This window comes from Sparus aurata, chromosome 20 (genome assembly GCF_900880675.1).
Source record: "Sparus aurata chromosome 20, fSpaAur1.1, whole genome shotgun sequence".
Classification (NCBI taxonomy): Eukaryota; Metazoa; Chordata; class Actinopteri; order Spariformes; family Sparidae; genus Sparus; species Sparus aurata.
The window spans coordinates 20,486,270-20,507,859 of record NC_044206.1 but is presented as its reverse complement, the minus strand read 5'-3'; the positions used below and the strand labels follow the sequence as shown (position 1 = coordinate 20,507,859).

Below are 21,590 nucleotides of genomic sequence, written 5' to 3'. Positions count from 1 at the left end.
AGGCATCCCTTGCTGTCTCTTACAGAAACAGTGTGACGGCAGATATCTTGCCGGGTAGCCTCGAAGGATGCGCCTGCTGCATACAAATTGCTGGTGCGGAAAATATTTTGAATTAAATCAATCAAATTAAACGTTCGCGCTCATCCGCAGTGATTGCAGACCCTTGATTGCAGGCACTTCAGTGTTCAGCAACAAATCAGCAGTAACGAGGCTGTGATTTCTGGAGGCCTCACAACCTTCACAGGCACAGAAGATCTTTAAAACTCACACTGGCACTCCATTGTGAAACTCCTCTATGGCCTGGTAGTAGATGGTTATGGCCACCTGCGTGTCGGCGTCGAAGGTGAACTCTATGTTGTAGCAGGCCCTGTTTTTCACCGCCGCCTCGTCCCCCGGCAGCTTCAGGTCCTCGCTGCACCTGCGAGGCGAAGAAGAGAAAAGGTCGAGGGAGAATGTTCTTTAAGAAGAGAACAGAAATCTGAGCAAGACCCAAACTCAAGTGTTTGAATCATAGAGAGTATTTATAAAGTGCTTTAAAGGTGAAATATGTAAAAACAGGAGGGAGCAAGCGGGCCTATCCCTAGAGTAGCTATGCGCTAACTGCTGCTAACTGTAGCTGCTGTTAGCAACTTAGCTCAATTAGCTGTGCATCTAGTGGTCGGGCCAGGATCTCGTAGAACCACGGGAGTGCTGGTGTCTGCACGACTAACACAGGAATGTTGTACCGGAACAGGCTGCTGCTAGCTTGTTAGCATGCTAACTTCAGCTGATAGCGCTGCGACTCAATACACAGACATCTTTCGTTAGAGTTAATATTTTAATGTTTTCAAGTAAATTTCTTACATATTACACCTTTAAGCCTTTAAGTGTGACCATATTTCTTGTATGTGAGTGTCTGTCATGTTTTCAGGAGTAAAGGACATTTTGTGCTTTTATTTTGTATTTCCATTTGATATTTTTATACTTCATTGTGTTCTTTTTCCACAAGTTTGCCTGAAGAAAAAGGAAAGTTTGAATCACACCAGAGAAAAACATGCATGATTTGACGCCACACCTTAAATTGGCTGTTGTGCCGTGTCCCCTAAAAATAGCCCAGTGGACATAACATTAGACAGCAGTAATGTAATGAGGGGTTATGTATGTATATGAGAGGTGCGTACCGTACGAGCCGCAGCGTGTCCTTGCGGATGTTTATAAGGCTTCGTAACGTCTTGACTGGTTCCTGAGGTGGAGGGGCTGCGTACGGGAACTGAAAACAAAAAGAAAACAACTTATGGATGTAAAATACATGTTATGAGACTTGAAGAGTGGCAGCATTCATCTTCCCCTCGCCAGCCCCGACATTCCTCTCCTTGCCACAGAGCGTTCAGGGTTACAGAAAGTTTAACCTTAGCAGCGTTTCGGTTGGGTCAGCAACCAGCGAGATCCGTGCTGACAAGTGCTGAGCCGGGGCAAAAAATCTGCTCCGATTGTGTCTTTTCCAGGGACGAGGCTGACACTTCAGACAGTGTTTTGGCACATTTATGCACACACAGGGACCGCAGGAGTGTGAAATAGTTCAGGGTCAAACAGTCACTGACTTTACTTGAAGCTGGTCAAAAGACCAGATGGGTGGACTTTTACCGCATCGGGAGAATTTTTGATGAGGACATGACACACCTCCTGTGATCGGCTTTTTCAGCGATATGAACCCGGTTTAAAAATCGAGACGTAACCTTTAACCTCGACGTGTTGTGCGGTTCACTGCTCAGCTTGTTGTGAAGCTGCTGACTGAGCGTAAAGGGAGAGCCGAGTCGGTCTGAGGATCAGTGGAGGAGAAACACGCAGGATGTGGTCAGATACCTCCACACTACAACCCCTCATCTGTCTGTAAATGTGTAAGTGTGTTTGTGTGGCGGTGAATGGCACCATATTCAGCGCTATTACACATCTGGGCTCAGCGGGAGTCACGCCTGTAAACTGCACAAACACACACGGGGATGCTGAAAAGAGCCATTCATTAGGGAAACTCACAGGCAGCACTGTAGGTCCGGTAACGCATTAAGAGTCATGAAACATCAGATCGGCAGCCTTGTGTTTCTTCTCACATGCTCGCACTAAAATAAAAAGGTGAGACTGTTTTCCCTTTTTAAATGCAGGCGAGCGTGAGAAGATGTTTTCTGAAAACATAACTATGGGGACGACTGATGTGAGTGCTAGCCATGTGAGGCTGTGATCTAGTCTAATGTAATAAAATCTAGCATACATTTAAATGTATTTATATATTTTTTTTTGTTGGTCTTATTTGAGCTGGGCTAAATTACGTCTTGCTGTCGGCACCACCTTGCAGTAAAATATTCTGCTTCCCTGTCTGCTTCCACACAGCTGGAGAGTTGATGGTCACCGACTAGGAATAAGTACTTCATACAACCCCACATCCAAAGTCCCAAACTAACACTTTAATAAACAGTTTATTTTCATTCCAGGTAAAATCGCAGACACGGAACTTGTCAAATTTTAAATTCAAACTCCCCAGTTTGAATGTATCGCACCATTATGTCTGTATTTGTCGAGACAATTTCACTAAAAAAGACCCAAGAATGTCGATCCCGCGGTGGCACTACGGGTCAGTGTCAGTGGACTTCATAGAAATCTGCAGAAAAAAAGCTGTTGTGATATTTCAGTCCAGACCAAAATGGTGGACCGACTGGCACTTCCGTCCACAGAGGCACTAGCCTGGCTAAAATCCATTCGGTGTATCCATCTGCTTCACACAGGAGCTTCTGAAAACCCCTAAATATAGCTTCGACCATTATCATATTTGTCGAGCAGCAGCAGGAGACCGAGAACAACAATTGCGGTCGGTTTTATGATTCAATGGCACCATCTGCTTGGAAACCACCAAACATTATATAATGCTGGTAAAGCTCGGTCACACATGTGAGAGAAAAAAAAAAAAAAGAGAGAAAAAAAAAACATCACCAGCTGAATTCTGTCCCCACAGGAGGATTTTAAACACCCACATAATCGGCAGAAAAACTGCACTCCTAATTTTAGCCCCAGTCTAGACAGAAACAGCAGTGCGACTGAGATTAGCACAGGGATGGAGCAGAGTTTCCTCCATATCAGCTCCACTTAGCCAAATACTTAAACTCCCTTCAAGCCTTTTCCATCTGTGTCAAATTCTCTCTTTCCTCTCCGGACTTGAGCTCTTTTTGATCCGCGGCTCTCATTAGTTTGACCTTCAGGTTCGTGATTCGGTTGAACAAACGAACCCTCCGGGAGGAAACGCCACTTATCATCCTCTGCAAGCGAGGAGCGAGCAGACTGTCATTTCACTTTTAATTAGTTTGACAGGACGAGACACTGAAAGAAATCAGTCACAGTCTGAAAGCCTGTTAATTGCCACTGCAGGAGTCAGAGCGGCTGAGATGTATCAACTCCTGTTCAGCGAGGACGAGACATCTGACACCTTCGCGATGCCGGAGCGGTTCATCAGCTGGTCGATCAACGCAAAACTGCACAACCAAGACATCTATCAAGCAAAACTGTCAAAAAGTGAGCTGTTCTTTTTCTTGTTAAATTTGGGGATTTGCTTCTTTTTCTCTGTTTCATATCAGAAATTCAAATCATGAGCATCAACTGGCCAATCTCCATCCACTGTGGACGATCGCGTGACGGGACCGAAAGCTCCAGAACGGCAGAGCTTCGGCCGTTTTGAAAACAGCTGTTCGTGTGTGAGGACACCTACCGCCACAGGTCTGGTCCCCAGGAAGTTAAGGTCTGTGTTTTCCCCGAACAGGTAACCCTCCGGATGGGTGGAGTCAAACTTCTCTCCCCCCATGATGAAATGGCTGGCGAAGTAACTCCCTGCAAAAAGAGAGACACACTTTTTCAGATACATCACATCAACCGAGATTAGGAATATTAAAGGTGAGCAGAATTTGGTGAATTTGCCATATCCGAACCAGCTTTGAAGAGGTTGTGTTTGATTGTTGGTTTGTGAGCAGGACTACGCAAAAACTACACAACCAATTTCCACGAAACTTTGACGGAGGATGGGTTTCTGCCCAGAATAGACCCAATTCACTTTTCGTACAGATTGAGGAATTTCTTCTCACTTTCTTTAACATCGAAAGATATAGTGTGTTTTTTTTTTTGTTTTTTTTTTACGTTAATTTCTCTGGGAATAAGTCATGGCTTAAGATGAAAATAATAAGGCGTATTTAGCTGGATCTTATTGTCACTGAAATAAGTTTTTTAAATTCGGCTGTTTGAAATGGATGCGTAAGTATCATGTGTCCAGAATATTCAATAAAACCGGTTAATTTGTATTATTCTGCCTCCAAACCCCTAAAACTTTAACCTCACCGATACGTTTTTCAGCTATACAGAAGTAAACAAAATGGCTACACGGCCTTATTATGCTGTATGTATCTTACTCTTTTTCAGTTGTTGTGAGTTGCTATGCACAATAAATAATGATACCGTAAATTATGCCCAATTTTTATTATTGGCTATATGTATATCATTATCAGCTGAGGAATGGAGCCAATAATATGAAGCTAAAAGCCAAAATGCTGTGATTGATTTAGCAAGTGCGGTATTTTACACACAGAAGAAGAAGAAGAAGAAGAAGAAGAAGAAGAAGAAGAAGAAGAAGAAGCAGAGAGAGAGCCAAACATGTCGCCAGGTGGACGTTTATTTGTTACAGTGCTTCAGTGAGAAGCAGGTGATCATCGGTTATCATTATCGCTTGAAAGAAATCCGAATCGTGCTTCCCTGGTTCTAAATTATTTGGATTTTAGGGCCCAATAACAAAGAAAAACACTTAAAACCTGAAATTTTGTGCAGCTAATTTTACCCACCTGGCATTAAACATTTATTGTCCCTAAAAGAAATTGAATTATTTAGCTGCACCATCACCCAAAATACCTCCAGCCTCTGCAACAGCCAAATAATCTGAAACTGCCTGATCTCAAACACAAAAAGCAACAAGATTTATCCTCAAAGTGCTGACAAAAAATAGTGGCATATAGGACAAGAAATTAAATCAAAAAGCAAAGTTGTTTTTCTTCACTTATTCCAAAAGGACAAACTTCTTGGGTTTGTTATCGGCCTGCAGCTTGTCCACCTGTTTACCAAGACGTTGGGTAGATGACAACAAGGCTAAATAGACGTTCCACCTTTTAATCACAGGGTGAGCGGTTATCATAAGACTGTAATGGTGGCTCATGGTCTTTAAATACACGCTGGAGAGGCCGGTCACGTATCAGCTGGTCTGCTCCGTCTCCTCTCGCACGTATTAATGCCGGAGACGAGGACGGGTTCAGATGCTGTGACCTGAAAGCCGTTCGCGCTTCAGAAAACCTCCACAACACGACAAATCACGAGCTAAAAAAAGCCCCCGTTGGTGACGCTCCCCTCCTCTTTCTCTCACTCTCCATCACCTTATTATTATTTACAGCAGGTGGGAGAGGAGAGCCGGTGATGAGGCTTTGTCACCAGATCCCAGAAACAGGAACAGGGGACTGACAGATCGGTTTCACCGGCAGCCATCGCCACCGCCTCCGACACCGCCATCGCCACTCCTGCAGGCTGCAACCAGGACTGTTATCATAAATTCACACCGCCTGAATTGTGTTGAGAGGGGTGCTGATGGCAGCCATAAGTCAGCAATTACTCGTCCCTTCCATCCTTCCTTCAGCATGTAATATCACTATAAATCTAAGATATTATCAGGATATCAGAATACATCCTCACATATCTGGTCTGATTGTAATAAAACTGCACTCACATGCGACGATTCTGTTCCCGCTCACATTTTGTCACAGAATTCTAATTTACTTTATGTGTCTACTGACCATCTGATTGAAAAGCAATAGCCCTGTTTCTCCTCGATGAGATTTTTTTTTTTGGACGTAATATTGGATTACCGCTAACCCCCCCCACCCCCCCACCCCCCGAGCACGGCGCTCCAATAATGAAATGTCACACAGAGGGAGAATAACAAGACGGATTCAAAACACACGGGTCAGTCTGAGGTGCAGTGTGGGAGTCACGTGAAACTGAGTCAGGTTTGGGGTTTTGAAACAGGTGCCAGAACGATACCTGGAGTCATGTCAAACATTTTCCATAAGTGATTAAGCAAGTTGTTCTCAGAGGTGAATAAGGTCCCCAGAACACTGCGTGAAGCTAGAAAGGTGGCAGGGTCCGCCACATTAAACAAAGTAAAAACAGTATGAGATTGTGTTGTTCTTTAAGGTCAGTTTGTTGAACACGATGAGTTTGTTCAGGCATGAAAATCAGTCAGTGAAGATCTTTCTCTTCTTCTCCCCTAAAATTTTCCCTAGTGCACCTTTAACTCTCTAAAACCTCTCAAATGCATGTGTGAATTTGTTTGACCCGATAATACACCATGTACATTTAGCAGAATTATGATTCTATTCGACAAATCACTGTTCAAAGAGTCTGACCAAGCACTTTTAAGAGGAGCTGAAAAAAATAAGTCGATGGACATAAAAATGTTGACGCACAAATGCCCAGAAATCACAGGTTTCTGACTCCGTTTTTGCATGTTTTTAAGCTCCTCTGATAATAAATTGAATATTTATCTGTTCTGGGCTGTTGGTCAGACAAAACATTGGGACGTTTTTCATTATTCTGTATGATTTAAATAACTAAATGAGTAAATAATCAAGAAAATAAGTAAAAGATGAATCGATGATTAAAAAAAGGACCTTACTGGTTGCTTGATAAAGGAAAACAAAAACGTTTGATAACTGGAAAAGAAATCTATCACAATTGTGTGTTCTGTCTTAAATTAAACATACTTAACAAAGAATTTATCGACATTTTTGGCTGATGACTAAATATTTCATTCATTTTTAGGCAAATGCACCAAATATTCTCTATTTCCAGCCTCTCAGATATGAATGAGATCACACTTTTTATTTGCATCCTCTTGAGATCCACCATGACTTATTTATCTGACAGACGGACTGATGCCATCAACACAAGGCTCCCTGCTAATAGATGATCATAGTCATAAATAATAAAATAATAAAATAATAAAATGAATATATAAGAGGATTCACAATGCAGATAATATCTCCCTGCATTTGTTGTTGCCAGTGTGTTTTTTTGTTTTTAAATTAAACACACTTAAAACAGAATGTATCAACATTTTTGACTAATATTCTCATTCCAGCAACTATAATGTTAATATTTTCACATTTACCTGTGTTTTTTATCATTATAAATTAAATATTTTTGGCTTCCGGACTCATCGTCAGACAAAATAACAGCTTTCAGGACATCAGCCTCACATCTGGGAAATTGTGAATTGCATTTGCCACCATTTTGACATTTTCATCGACAAATTAAGTTTTGTAATTGGTGTCAGTCCTGCTTTAAATCCCAAAAAGCAAAACACAAATGTCTTCTAGATGTGATGGAACTTCCCTCCTGCTGCTGCTGCTGCTGATGGTGATGATGGTCTTTTTATTTGCGTCCTCTTGGGATCCACCATGACTTATTTATCTTACAGACAGACTGAGGCAGTCTGGCTTCCCTGCTACTAGTGGATGCACCAATATAAGAAAGGCAAAAATCAAAGCACGGCCATCAAACGAATACAAAGCTGTGGATCCACAGTGCAGATGTGTTGCCGTGTACCTACATGGAATATACAGGTGCTGCAGTGCCAGAAATAAATTAGATTACGTGATAAATATGGTGAATAATCATGGAGTGAAGGCAAAGTTATCCTCTAGGGGAGAAAAGGAAAAATCAGGTAGGGCCCTCCTCCTCCTCCCCCTCTTCTTCTTCTTCCTCTCTCTCTCCACAGGTAGCTCCTCCAGGTTACAGGCTCTGATGCCCTGCAGGCCTATCAGTAAGCTGATGGTTCTGATGGCTCCCCTCATAAATCACACAATCAATCATCTGCAGGGAGACATCGATGTGGTGCCCGCAGCCCCTCTTCCCCCTCCCTCCTCCCCCCAGTAGTGACCTGTTGTCGGGTGACTTACCAGATTTCGGTGGATAACGGTACACCGAGTTGGACGGGATGTCCACTTCTTCCACGCCTATGTTCTGTCTGCTCGTTAAAGCGCCCATTTCCAGCCGAGTAAAGAGCACGCGGGTTAACGGGCATAACACTGGTGGAGCTCGGCTTTGTTCGCGGCGTCTCCTTCACTTCCGAACATTTAATCCAGTTCGTGCTGCCCTGTCCATTTTCTGTCGGCTCCGAGCCTCGCCGTGAATGTGACCGTCCGTGGAGCAGCAGCAGCAGCAGCAGCAGGAGGAGGAGGAGGAGGAGGAGGGGGATTAGTGGTTGTTCTCTGCTTATCCCTCCCTTGTCAACAGCTCGTTTTTTGAGGCAGAAAGAAAACAGCCGTCCGAGTCGCTTCAATGACGGTTAAGCGCTCTCATGGTGCGCCGCGATCGCTGCCGTCCGAGCCCCGGGTGAAAAAGCTCTCCGTGCCCCGGCTTCGCTTCGCTTCACGGGCTACGAGTGCGCGGCTCGCGTCGACATCTCCCGGCCCCGCTGGATGTCGATCATGTCTCCCCCCCTCCACCCCCCCGGTGCTTTTCGTTCCTGTCAAAGAGGTCTGTGGCTCCACATGACGTCAGCCAGGCACAAATCCGGGCCGTGTTTTTTTTTTTTTTTTTTTTTTTTTTGCGCAGTCCTCCCAGTGCCGACCCGCTTTGTAACGTGACCTTCCTCCACCAAATGTGCGAGTGGCGCTGACTGCAGTGCAGAGAGGACGGCCGTGTGGAGCAGAGGCACCGGTCACCTCCCTCAGCAACCAGATTAAAGTCCAACTTCAACCATTTTCTTGCCTAAAAAACACGGCGAACATACGACATAAAAAGCGAGCCGAAGCTCTTTTTTTTTTGCAACAAGTAGGGTGATAGAAATCACTCTGTGTGGGCTGTACGACCACACAGGAGTCAAAACAACGACTTTAAAATAGAAAAATCAGCGTTAGCTCGTTATAAACAGCTTGTGGGATATTTTTTTTTAGAAAAAAAATAAACCAAACAAAGGCAGAATAACGGTTCTATCTTGCCGTCAGTAGCGACCCCCCCGCCGACAGGGGGCAGTGTGACGTGTTCATGTGGAGGAACAGGCAGCCAATCAGAGGAAGTCGGTGGGCTGCCAAAAACAGTCCGTCCGCCAGAAACTGATTTCCGTCCGCGGGGTCTGCAGCTGCTTTTATCATAATCAAACAGTCATAACTACACATATAAAACAACTTCATGTCCGTGGTTATAGCAAAGGGATATCTGTAACATTTCTTGGAAGCGAGCAATCAAAATCAATAGTGTTGTTTACTGTGTTATTATGTGTTTGTATGTCTAATATCCTTGATTAGGCCTTTATTTGGAAACTAGACTGTTATAAACATGATTTACGGATGGGTTATATATAGAATAAAGAATTGATCTCTACTGCAATTATTCTTGACAGTCCATTATTTTACCTGCTCTGTGCCCTAGATTAAAACCAATCCAGTCCTTTTTACCTGTTGAAATATCTTTAAAGGGCCAATATAACTCATATAGGGCTGTAACAAAATAATTTCCCAGTCTGGGATCATTAAAGTAATTCTATCTATCTATCTATCTATCTATCTATCTATCTATATATATATATATATATATATATATATATATATATATATATATATATATATATATATATATATATATATATTTCACATGCTAAAAAATAATTGCAGGTCCTATCTTGCGACTGAAAGGTTGTTTCTGCATCATTCTGGTGTCATGTATCCTAGAGACACATTATACTTTATTACACTTATACTTGAAACATAATAGAATATTTCAATAAACACAGAGTCAGAACAAAACAATGATGTTTTACAGTGAGTGTTGCCTTAACAATACTCAATATAAATTAAGAAAAAGCATGATTTAGGTCAAGAACACAGTGATCAAAGAATCTGACCAAGCAGTCCGTCTTAGATGCTAAAAAAAATAATAATAATAAAAAAAAAGTAATTAAAAAACAGATTTACAGAAATTTAAGAGGCAAACATGAAAAAAATCATCAACACATTTGCTGGTTTTCAAAACAACGGCTTTAAACTCGAAAAATGAGCTTTAATTCTTGATAATTATCTTGTATTATTATTTTCAGTCAAACAAAAGCAGAATAATTGGTGCAACCCTGCCGCCAGTAGCGACTCCCCGCCGTTAGGGGGCAGTGTGACGTGTTCATGTGGAGAAAGGCGAACAGTCAAGCAGCCAATCAGAGGAGGCCAGCGAGGGGCGCAAAGAGAGGGGAAAAGGAAGCTTTATTGCCGCCATTTCACGTGAATGTAGCGCGGTTGGTACGACATCCAGGGCCAAACAATTAAAAATAAACCTGAATTTGAGTGAACGACACCAACCGGAGATTTATAAACTAGCATTAACCCGTTTAACTAACAGAAGGGCCTACGGGTTTGCGTCTTTACCGGCCTGCTCTGTTGCTCGGAGACGAAGAAAATGAGCTACGGAAGGCCACCGCCAGACGTGGAGGGGATGACCTCCCTGAAAGTGGACAACCTCACGTACCGAACCTCGCCGGAGACTCTGCGCCGCGTTTTTGAGAAGTACGGCCGCGTTGGTGATGTGTATATCCCCCGGGATAGGTACACCAAGGAGAGCCGCGGGTTCGCTTTCGTGCGGTTCCTCGACAAGCGCGACGCCGAGGACGCGATGGACGCTATGGACGGCGCGCTGCTCGACGGGCGGGAGCTCCGGGTGCAGATGGCCCGCTACGGACGACCTCCGGACTCCATGTACAGCCGGAGAGGGGCTCCGCAACGCAGATATGGAGGGTATGGGCGCAGAAGCAGGAGGTAATTTTAGTCTAGTTGAGGGACTTGTCAGGGTAGCCGAGCACATGGTGTACGCTAGCAGCTACAAGAGTAAAGTAGCTTGAAATTAATTCCCGCTCTTTCCACCGTATGCCATCATGTAAACAATAACGTTTCTTACAGTGTAGCTACCAACACGTTCAGGTTAAAGCTACACGTAAATCATTATAACCCATGTATTATGTTGAACTGCAGGCCTACAAAACCTTGCAGTGACTTCTGTGGTTGTATAACAAGTCAGGGTTGATTATTTATAGGTCTGTTAATCTTTAAACTGCAGACTTTAATCTATTGATTAGTATTTTTCCATCTACAGCAAAGCTTTTTCTCTTTCAGCTGATGTTTATTTGGGTTGTTCTTCAGATACAGTTTAATAAGGAAGTTATGGATCTGTACATCTGTTTGTTTTCCATCTAATTTTTGTTTACTGTTTTACTTAAGTGTTTCTCTTCATCCACAGCCGTTCAGCCAGTCCACGCCGCCGCAGACGTAGCCGCAGCCGCTCCAGGAGCCGAAGCCGTTCCCGGTCCAGAAGCCGCCACCACTACAGCCGTTCCAGGTCCCGCTCCTACTCCAGATCCAGGTCACGGTCCAGGTCCAAGTCTAAATCCAAGTCCAGAACCCCCAGGCGAAGCAAGTCGAAGTCTCCCTCCAGGTCACGGTCCCGCTCCAGGTCCAAGTCGAGGAGTCGAACCCCGCAATCCAACAGAGGATCCAAATCCAGGTCCAGGTCCAAATCCAAGAGTAGGCCTAAATCCCCAGAGGACAACGGAGCAGAGTGTTAACCCAAACTTGGACACAATATGACGGTATTCACGGGAACGGGTGGATTATGTTATTTACCTCAAGTATTATATCTGAGATGGCAGTTTGTCATCACTAGGGTTGGTATTCTGTAGTTTTGTTGCTACATTTAAGTCCTTTGCTCTCAAGCAACAAAGTCTGCAGAATCCTGAAAATGTTTTAGAAATTGAAATAATATTTGGACGGATGTCATTTATCTTCTGTGCATGCTTTACTTTGCCTGCATTTCTGGACAAACTAAAGCACACACAGGCAATAGCAGATTTGGGTTGATGTGGCCTAATTTATCACAAATTTTAAAAATAGGGGGCTTGTAATCACATTTGTACAAAAATGTGAGTGTGCATGGGAGGGACGTGGGGGAGTGCTTCCTTCAAAACGTTCACCTAAATGTGGAATTCTTTCCTCCAAGCTGCGGAGTCCTGTTTGCAAAGGGAGGAGGAGGAGGAGGAGGAGATGGGGGTGTGGCAGTGTGAGAGCAGTTAGTGTGTGACCCGCCCATGTGACCTGCCTGTTGCTGAGAGCGATGGCAGTTGCTAAGGAGCAGGTCACCAAAAGCAGCGGTGGTTCGGGCTGTCAGTTGGTGTATGAGGTGGTGTGGTGAGGTACGTTCACGGGGATCACAGGCAGATGCACTGAGCACTGTTCCCACCTGTGCCTGTGGTTTTCCTCCGCCTCTCACAAAGGGTACGGACCCCGAGGTTTGTTTTTCACATATGCCCGAGTGTAAGAGTCTGTTTAGACCTAGCTTTTTGGGAGAGGGGACCAAGAAAGGTTTGTAAACAAATGTGAACATTTCTAGAAATGTTAGGTATATTACACTAAGATGGATGTCCATAAATGTTAGTGTCAGGGGAAAAGATCAGACCAGTACTACATTAAATATCCAGTGTGAGCTGCAGGAGTTGGGAGCTGTTTTGTTTTGCTCTTGTCAACTCTGCTCTCTCTTTCCTTCCAGATCTCAGATGATTGAGCCTTTGAGGACATCAGGAAGAGTCTCACATTGAGCAAGTGGACTCCACTATTACCACTGAATGCAGACTGAAAGGTTATTGGAGCTTGGTCTAAAGTGTTTTAAATGTTTCATCTGACTTAATTTGCCTAAACAAATTCTGTAACTTTTATGTGGTAATTGTTTGTAAAGCTGAGCATACTGAAAGGGATTTGTAAGGTTGTTTTTGTTTTGTTTTTTCCCTCCCTTTTTTAAATTGGGTTTTTTTTTTTTTTTTCAATTTTTGTTAAATTTGTACACGTTCATAAATTATTTTTTTGGGAATAAAAATAGATTTAACAAAATCCCTTGTTTACTCTTTCTAGATGGATATGAAAGAGTTTGATTTGATTTAGAAAAGGGCGTCATGTTGAGATGTTCAGACCGTTAGAGCTATGTTAATACCACTCATTGGGGAAAAATGGCTTACTGTACAGTTACATAAAAAAAAACAAAAATTAAAGTATCGTAGTGCCACTTAATTTGTGACTTGCTAATCCAGCAGTATAGCATTTTTCTTTTCTGTCAAATCTCTTTTTTTCTGTCTAGTAAAAGTTGCTTTCCTATGACTCTAACCCTCTTTCTTGTGTATCTTTTGTGCACTAGGCGCAGTTGTGTAGCAGTTGAGTAATGCTGGTTAGCTGTTAAGATGCGGTGCAGTGCGGTGGTGACATGGTGTGGCGTGTTGCGGTGCTGAGTGCCCGGCGCTGTTCCGGGGCTCGACCCTCCGCTGCCGTTTGCCGGTTTGTAAGCTCACAGGTGTGGCAGATCAACCATCCTCTCCTGTCTTGTGACCTCTCCTTCTCTCCATGTGCTGTACAGATACTCTCCTCCTTCCTTTTTTCTCTTTATTCTCCCTCCTCTCCTTCTTACCCCCCTTTGTGGTTTATCCACTGTTAATAATTGGTTTTGCTCGCTTTTTGAAAATTGGGTCCAGTGTGACTCCTAGTGAAGGGTATAAAGGCAGTCCAGACTGCCAAATGAAATATTTCTGTGTATTGCATTCCTGTGAATCTCTCAATTGTCTTGTAATTGCTTCAGGTGAATGCGAATAAACATCTTTGTTCTAAAGAAGTTGTTGATGTGAATTTTGTCTTTATTTTCATACACTATGTAATCTGCAGTGAGGATATTCAGCAGAGACTGTGTTTCTCAGGGGGTAATGGTTAGCTAGATAATTGTTATGTGGTATTTGTTAGGGGTGAGTCCTGAAAGTAAAATCGTACTTGGAAGTAGAAGCAGAAAGTGGTATAGAAATACTCATGTAAGTAACAGTATCACTATTGGCAAAATGTACTTAAAGTTTGAGGAGTAAAAGAAGTCATTCTGCAGTAAAGTTTGACTTCATTGTTTCACTAGATTAAGAAGCAAATGCACACATTTAATATTCACAATATTAATGAGGGATTAAAACAAACACAAATATTTATCTTTTCCATAACTGAATACCTGTCCTCTAAGGAAAATAAGGTACCCAGAACACTGTCTGAAGCTAGAAAGGTGGCAGGGTCCGCCACATATAAATCGTATGAGATTGCGTTGTCCTTTGAGGTCAGTTGAAAATGAGTTTGTTCAGGCATAAAAATCAGTAAATGAAGATCTTCCTTGTTAAAATTCTATTTTCCCCACAACTTTATAGTGCACCTTTAACACATTTCTAAAATGGTATTTTATGTACATTTAGCAAAATTATGATTTTAGCCAAAAAATCACAGATCGAAGAATCTGACCAAGCAATTGTTTGTAGACATATTTTAATAAGAGCGATGGACAAAAAATGGCGAAGCAAAAATGTTAGGAATCACAGGTTTTCAGCTTCCTATCTGGATTCTAATTGTGAATTTCTGATAAATGAATATTTCTCTGTTTCAGACTGTTGGTCAGACAAAACAAATAATCTGAAGTTGTCACATTTGGCTCTGGGGACATTTTTCATTATTTGATGGTTGTGATGATGGTTAAAAAAGTGGGTCCCCAAATAAAGTCCCTGGATGATTGTTTGAAGTTAGAAGGGTGGCAGGGTCCGCCATATATAAATGAAGCAAAGCAGTATGAGATCTTGTTCAATAAGGTCAGTCTGAGTTTGTCAGTGTGTTTAGGTTCAATAAAGATCTTTCTCTCCTGAAACTACACAGCGTTCCTTTAAACCCCTCCTGCAGGCTTTCACACTGACCGGAAGGGGGCGTCCTCAGGTGAGAACAACTTCCCTGTGAAAACCCTGCTCTGACTCCCTCGTCCCCGCAGCTGCGGGACACGGGTCCTGTCACAAACCATCTTAATCTCAGAGGCGGCCAACGCTCCTCTGATGGGATTAACAGGAAAAGTGAGGAGCCGGGCACGTTGCAGGAGGCCGTGGCCGTCACACCTGACGTGTCCGGCAGTCCTGGGGAGGGAGGGGGCGGGGTCGGAGGATGTGACGTCACGCGCTGGGAGACTTGTCCATATCCCGTAAGTGCCGCTCGTTAACGCTGATGTTCAGCGAGGATTATTACAAGGCGGCGGGGATGGAAAGCGTGTGAGTGAGGACACAGTGAAGACGAGAGGAGCCCGCGGACACCAGCCATGGAGCTCACCTTCATTCTCTCCGCCGCTATCTTCACGCTGCTCGCCATCGTGGTCGCCACCTCGCTCCTGAACGGATCCACGTCCTCGCCGGACTTCAGCAGCGCGCGGCGGTACTTCGGTTCTGGATTGGAGCAGCCGAAGCAGAACGGCCATGTACCCGACACCAACAAGAAGACGAAGCAGCAGAAGCAGAAGGTTCAGGACGACTGGTGCGACCTCAGCGGCAGCTCGCACGACCACTGGGATGTGGTGAAATCTGTGCAGTCAGTAAGTCAAGTCTGTTTGCGCACACACACACACACACACACACACAGTCGTCATTGAGAAGGGTTAATGCGTGTGTTTGTTTCACTGTTTGACCAACTAAATCTGTCTTAATCTGCGTTTGCTGGCTCTCCCTCCCCACTCAGAGACAGTTTACATGTCCAGTCAGTGCAAAGAAGTATCTAATCCTCGAGGAAAAGCTGCAGGGCTGTAATGGAGGAAAAAAAAAAAAACCTGCAGAGGAATCTTGAAAATGTGTGTTGTAATGGTGTTAATCTGATATAAACCAATATCTGAATGTGCAGACTGATGATATGATACATTTAGTGTAGGAAGAAGTTCATTTATTGGAAGAAAAACAAGTGAAATATCTCACAATTGTACCCAAACAGGAAGTAATGGTAGCAGTTCCACAATAAAACACTCAAGTCCTGCATATAAAAGTATAAATCAAAAGTAAAAGTGATCATACATATAATGATCATATCATGTTACTCTCAAGCTACTTTTGTTATTATTTATTATTACTATTTTATTACATTTACTGAACATATAAGCAGCATTTTAATGAGGCTGGAACAGATGCAGCAAATTTCATCAAGACTTTTGATGAAAGTTGTTTTTATTTGAAGCCAAAATGGAAAATAAATTACAAGTTTCAGTTCTCTTTTCTGAATTTGTCTTACACTATAAAGGTTGTACATTTTGGGGGGGGTTGGACTGTTTGGATGCAACAAATCAAGACATCTGAAGACGTCTCACAGGGCTCTTGATTCCCTCTCAGCTGATCAATGAGTGACATAAATAATAACTGGTAACTGTTGCTCTCAAACCAAAGGTGCAACCTTTACCTGCTGAATTAGTGTTGTGGAGTAGAAGTGTAAAATAGCATAAAGTGGAGCTGCTCGAGTGAAGTACCTCAAAGATCAACGTCCCACTCAGCTGCGTTGGCGTGCACAAAAATAACTGCGAGCAGAGAGGAGGAATTAAGCATCTTTACTCTGTTGTCAATGAATAGAAAAAGCAAAGACACAGCTTTACTCTTATTTTGAAAAGAGGGGTTTTGGATGAGCGACCTCTGCTCCACTCAGGCAGCTGTCATCATGACCCTCCTTGACCTGCTTTTAGCTTCTTAAACGCTTGTTGAGGATGCATGTAGAGGGTCTTTAAAATCGAACAAAACAAGCCAGGGACAGGGAGATCAAATCAGCACCCAGGGGAGCAAAGTGTGAAAAGATAACCTCGGTCTTTCTACAGCGCAGCTGCGCCAAGTGTAGGCAAGATCAGCATCCAGGAGAGGTGAGAAACTCAGGTACCACAAGGAGTTAAATGATTATCTAAGGACGTGCATAAACACATATTTCAAAAATGTGAGATGAATGACAGTCGGGGGTTGCAGACTAACTTTTTACACTGGTTGCACTGGTGCGCCTTCATTCAGGTGCATCCTATAGTATCCTACATTTAAATTTAATTTGGATTAATTTTTAACAGGAATAAAGGTGCAGATGAATGTTTTTCTTCATTAGAACTCAATTCACTACAAATTCACAGCACACGCAACAAGACATTGAGATAACCTCAGTTATGTAAAAGTTACAATGTGCTGGACAAACTGAAATAAATACAAATTGTTCATTTTCTGATCCGACCTGCTGAATATCAGGCCCACAGGTGCAGACACTGGAAATGTTTAGTCTCACTGATGGTTTAATGTGTCGTCACCTGACCGCTTCACTCTCTGACAGGAGGAGGCGCAGCCCCACGATCACTCCGAAGAACAGGAGACACCAGGGGAGCACTCCTCCTCCACATCCATGAGCTTAGAGGTAGACTCGTTGTCTGAGGCGTCCTCGGTGCGGAGCCGTAGGTCTTTCATCGGGCTCTCTGATAAGGAGCTCCTAAAGTGTGCTTTCTCTCACCCCCAGACCGAAGGAGCCACAGAGAGCCCAGACGTCAACGGTGAGCACGTTTGAAAGAGTAGTGAGTTACGCTTCTGAAATATATACGCTGCAGATTGTTGGTTCGCGTAGATTTCTGATTAGCGTTTGTTCTGTTTCATCAGACAAACTGGAGCCGGATGACGACTGCTTGAAGTACCTCCCGGGAAAGGCGCGATCCCACCACTTGGAGATGATGATGTCCACAGAGGAGCTGGAGGAGGAGCAGAGGTCAGTGAAAACTACAAATATGGCAGCCACTTTGTGATAACACATAACACAAGTGTTAACCTGGAGGAGGATTTTTAACAACCTGGCAACCCAAAACCTGCTCTTAACAAAGGATGTGTTGAACATTGATGACAGATTTATAACAGGGCTCCAGACTGACTTTTTACAGTGGTGTCACCTAATTTTTTCATGCAGATGCACCCAATAACACATTTTAATTTACTTTTAAATAATTTAAATTTGACGTTTTTGGGGGGTACATGTCCCTCTAATGCACAGCGAGATAGTACTCGTGGTTATTTTGCTCCCTGATCTACTCGATTTCCCCCTCCGTTCTCCCAAGACTTTGCCAAAGCTTCCCTGAAAATCGGAGGTTTCTATTTAATCAAACAAAATTTAAGGATGTTCTGAGTGTTCCCACGTAGCTGCTCTGACCTCTGACCTGTTCTTCCTCCGTCTAATCTCCCCAACGCTGTCTTCACGTGTGTTTGAGTGCTGTTAGCGTTTCACTCAGAGCCGTCCTCCACGTTTAGCCGCTGTGTCACCAGTTCTCTTCAGGCTAGACTGAGTAAGGCTGGATTGATTCTCTGCCAGGCATTAGCTGCAGGATGAATGACACGAGACTTAAGGAAACCTCTCGGAACGTTTGGTGGCTGCTGGGTGACAAAAACAGAATACGAAGACCAGAAACGTGCTCTTATCATCGCAGGATACTGTCCGACTCTAACTGTCTGTATGAGTTATTCCCCCCTTTTATCTAAACGGGATCACTTTCTGGCCGTTGTGCATGAACTATATGCTTTTTATCCACAAGTGGCCGTGAAGCGACCGATGTAAACTGTGCAGTGTTGCTTACCTGATCTCTCCCCACCCCCCCTGCTGCCCCCATTATTCCACATTAGATGTGTGATTCTCAGGTGTCACAGCAGGTGTTGATTGGCGTCACCTCTGTGTTAGTGTTAGTTAATCCTCTGAGGACTCTCCTCTGTCCTGCCACAAGGAGGAGTCGGTGTAATGCACCAGTGGGACCTGAGCTGATGAGGCAGGCGTCTCCAGAACTATTCAGGAGTAGAGAGGCTGACGGGAGAGTTGGAGGTTTGTTGTAACTGATGTCAGGAAGATAGACAGTTGGGATTTGATCAGAGCAGCAGTGGCACAGGATCGGTTTTCCTCCTATTTAATGTGGAGGTGAGCTGACCAATAATCAACAACGCTGTTTATTAATAAATACTAAACAGGGTCTTTCACTTCCATCAGATTACTGCTGGATGTGTGGCCCTTATCTATCAGCTGTTTCTGCTTGGTGTGGACTTTTGTATTGTTCTGCACAGGTGTGAATGATTAACTTTTACGTGTCAGGTCTCTCAGAGGATGTTTACACCTGACGTTAACATCCGACTTTGGTTATCCAATCGCACGAGGACCGCTCGTGATCCGATCTCACTTCCCCGCTCTATAAGCAAGTAAACACTCACATCGCTTGGACAAACGAGCACAATGGTTTTTTCTCTTTATATCAAAGAGTTTGTCATAGACAGCAAGTTTTTCTGACCTTGGTAACTCACAAAATTTAGAGGTATTTAAATGGAGTCTGGGGACATAAAAGAAGACTATATTTGTAATTAGTTGCTGAATTTTTTCAAAATCTGGCATGTTTACTGTCAAAAACATACTTTAGCACCTTCATTTAAAAACCTGAAACTCTGAGTTCCAATAGCTGCTAAATGTTGGCAGGTAAGCTGCAGTTTTAGCCACAGAGGTCGCAGTCAGACTGTGCAATAAATGCAATAAAAAACTGACACATTTTACAAGAAAAGAAACAACATATTGTATCTGATGCAGAATTTATAAGAATACCAAAAAAATTAAGAATTTGTCATGGACACCATTTCACAAAGTTTATAAAGTTTCTCCAAACCCAAAAGCTCACAAAATCTAGGGTTTTATAAAGGGAATCTGGGGATTTTCTCTGTGGACAACAAAGAAGAAGCGTGTGATTGGATCACGTAAGCTGCATGTTAATGTCAGGTGTAAACAGCCTCTGAGGACACGCTTTGTCACGTCAGTCTTTTTTTTGTCGCCTCCCTCGTCTTTTAGTCATCGTGCGACACTAAAGATGGCGTCTTGCTGCTTTTGCGCTTCTTAACATGTTCCTGCGCGACGTTAAGTCTTATTGAAAATTGAACAAGATCAGAAACTCTGAATAGAGTAAAAATCTAGCACAGTCTTGATCACTCGATCGCTGGACTTTTTCCTCCTGAGGCCTTTCATCAGGTGGAAACTGTACTGAACTCTGAAACTCCACATTTAAAGAAATAGTTTGACATTTTCCGAAATATGCTCATTTGCTTACTGGGGGGCAGCTCAGTCAAAAGACTGACACCGTTCTCAAGATCAAGTCAAAAAGTTGCTTGTCATTATTTACAGAGAGATGCGCATCCGTATTGCACTATGCCCAGTTAATAATCATTTTAATTCAATATGTAATCAATCGTCAATGACAGCCCATTTCTTTACATCGTGCATTAGTCCAGAGTTGTAACTAAATCTTAACTGAGAGACTATCAGGGATGGAATGATAAACGGAACGTCACAGTATCTCTGCATCTCTGTTTGAACAGCAGAATATGAAAACATACTGCTCAGACCCGCCCAGCTCCGCCTCTGATTGGTTGCATTCTCTATACTTCACTCAAGTTGTTGACTCACACAGCAGCTCTGACAGTGTTGGTAACAATAATGCCGGAGGGAGGAAAGGATGGCTACCGGCTGGTGGCGGCTGGCTTGTTTTATAATCTATAACTTATATCTCTCTCTTCATCTTGTACCTTACAAACCCACTAAGTTCCATTCTGCTTAGTATTTAATAGTATTTAATATTATCCTGGAACTGCTAAGCATCTTATTGTATATAGTGTATAGTGTTTGCATTTTGTGTATTGTACTGTTTCTAATATCAGTATTTGCCCTTACCTTGTACTTTTTATTTTTGTATTTCTTATTGTATTGTACCGCTGCTACAATGACATAATTTCCCCTCGGGGATAAATAAAGTTATCTATCTATCTAATTGTACAAAGTCCAATCATTCATTGTCAAAGACAACTCATGGCTACTCTTTGTACAGGTGTAGGTCATGGCCGGCTATTTTATTTTACCAGAGGAAAAGGAAAGGAAAAGCACATCAGACATCAGATTTAGTCATTAAAGGACATCAATTCAAATCATCCCTTTTTTTCCCCCCCCCTTTGACTCTGTCTTCCCAGGGTGCAACGCGAGCAGCTGGCCGCCATCTTCCAGCTGCTGAAAGAAAACAAGGAGACGTTCGGGGACGTGTCGGAGGGAGACATGGAGGAGCAGCTCCGGCTCTACTCCATCTGAGTCTCCTCTCTGACTCGCCGCGTTGCCACCCAGCCTCCGATCGCGCTCTTTACCCCGAGCGCTACTGAAGGACTTTAATAAACTCGTTCACAATGTTCCACTCAGCTCTACCGTCCACTCAACAACCAACCTTTTTAATATGACTTCCTTTGTTTGTTGTTTTATGTTGTTTTGTTGCTGTCCCGTCTACATGAAGACCAAAGAAGCTGGACTTTTCCCAGCACAAAGCAGGATTAATCTAGCTACAAAAAAAAAAAAGGACTAAGAGGGATTACATTAGTTTTATATTATAATAAAAGAGGAAATGTTAATTTATTATGTCACTTTTATAAAAATTCAACATTGTTATCATTGAATCTGTAACAGGGACAAAATCCTGTAAAGCTTCGTCTGCAAAACTTCTCCACGGTTGTGTAATAAACCACTAATGCACCATTGTAAAAGGTGTGTGTGTGCGTTTCATTGTGTACCTCTGTATCGGTAAGCGTAACAGCCCAGCCCATTCACTCTTTATGACAAGAACCTCAGGTGGCTTTTCAGCCG

The 21,590-nt window shown here is 43.1% G+C and overlaps 3 protein-coding genes across 16 annotated transcripts in view; 2 read left to right on the top strand and 1 right to left on the bottom strand.

Annotated features, from left to right (window-relative positions):
• Nucleotides 1-9,086, bottom strand: part of rnf157 (ring finger protein 157) — a 28,768-nt gene extending 19,682 nt beyond the window's left edge. For all 5 annotated transcript variants that reach the window (XM_030399806.1, XM_030399808.1, XM_030399807.1 and 2 more), the window contains exons 1-4: nucleotides 8,010-9,086; nucleotides 3,731-3,849; nucleotides 1,161-1,249; nucleotides 269-418 (exon numbers count right to left, since the gene is read on the bottom strand). In XM_030399806.1, coding sequence (XP_030255666.1) covers nucleotides 269-418; nucleotides 1,161-1,249; nucleotides 3,731-3,849; nucleotides 8,010-8,097 — 446 coding nt within the window. In that variant the 5' untranslated portion in view covers nucleotides 8,098-9,086. The remainder of the gene's footprint in view (nucleotides 1-268; nucleotides 419-1,160; nucleotides 1,250-3,730; nucleotides 3,850-8,009) is intronic.
• Nucleotides 9,087-10,253: 1,167 nt separating this feature from the next.
• On the top strand, nucleotides 10,254-13,740 carry srsf2a (serine and arginine rich splicing factor 2a). 8 transcript variants are annotated; one of them, XR_003981905.1, is made up of 4 exons: nucleotides 10,254-10,853; nucleotides 11,332-11,680; nucleotides 12,634-12,723; nucleotides 13,273-13,740. XR_003981905.1 is itself a non-coding variant. In XM_030400671.1 (3 exons), the coding sequence occupies exons 1-2, from the start codon at nucleotides 10,498-10,500 to the stop codon at nucleotides 11,654-11,656; spliced, it is 681 nt and encodes a 226-aa protein (XP_030256531.1). In that variant the 5' UTR covers nucleotides 10,254-10,497; the 3' UTR covers nucleotides 11,657-11,680; nucleotides 12,634-13,740. The 8 variants fall into 8 exon arrangements, 4 of the variants coding, with proteins under 4 accessions (XP_030256531.1, XP_030256530.1, XP_030256529.1 ...); XR_003981904.1 differs by having other exon boundaries at nucleotides 11,332-12,280; XR_003981902.1 differs by having other exon boundaries at nucleotides 11,332-12,280; nucleotides 12,634-13,740.
• Nucleotides 13,741-15,067: 1,327 nt separating this feature from the next.
• On the top strand, nucleotides 15,068-21,490 carry mxra7 (matrix-remodelling associated 7). Of its 3 annotated transcripts, XM_030399206.1 has the most exons (5): nucleotides 15,068-15,498; nucleotides 17,244-17,324; nucleotides 17,424-17,457; nucleotides 17,561-17,666; nucleotides 20,933-21,490. In XM_030399206.1, the coding sequence occupies exons 1-5, from the start codon at nucleotides 15,229-15,231 to the stop codon at nucleotides 21,045-21,047; spliced, it is 606 nt and encodes a 201-aa protein (XP_030255066.1). In that variant the 5' UTR covers nucleotides 15,068-15,228; the 3' UTR covers nucleotides 21,048-21,490. The 3 variants fall into 3 exon arrangements, with proteins under 3 accessions (XP_030255066.1, XP_030255067.1, XP_030255065.1); XM_030399207.1 differs by lacking the exon at nucleotides 17,244-17,324; XM_030399205.1 differs by having other exon boundaries at nucleotides 17,244-17,457.
• The last annotated feature ends 100 nt before the right edge of the window (nucleotides 21,491-21,590 follow it).

Coding starts and splice junctions, on each gene's coding strand:
- srsf2a (XM_030400671.1), top strand. CDS start 10,498: ATGAGCTACGGAAGGCCACCGCCAGACGTGGAGGGGATGACCTCCCTG. Junction 10,854..11,331: donor TATGGGCGCAGAAGCAGGAG/GTAATTTTAGTC, acceptor CTTCATCCACAG/CCGTTCAGCCAGTCCACGCC.
- mxra7 (XM_030399205.1), top strand. CDS start 15,229: ATGGAGCTCACCTTCATTCTCTCCGCCGCTATCTTCACGCTGCTCGCC. Junction 15,499..17,243: donor TGGTGAAATCTGTGCAGTCA/GTAAGTCAAGTC, acceptor ACTCTCTGACAG/GAGGAGGCGCAGCCCCACGA. Junction 17,458..17,560: donor AGAGAGCCCAGACGTCAACG/GTGAGCACGTTT, acceptor CTGTTTCATCAG/ACAAACTGGAGCCGGATGAC.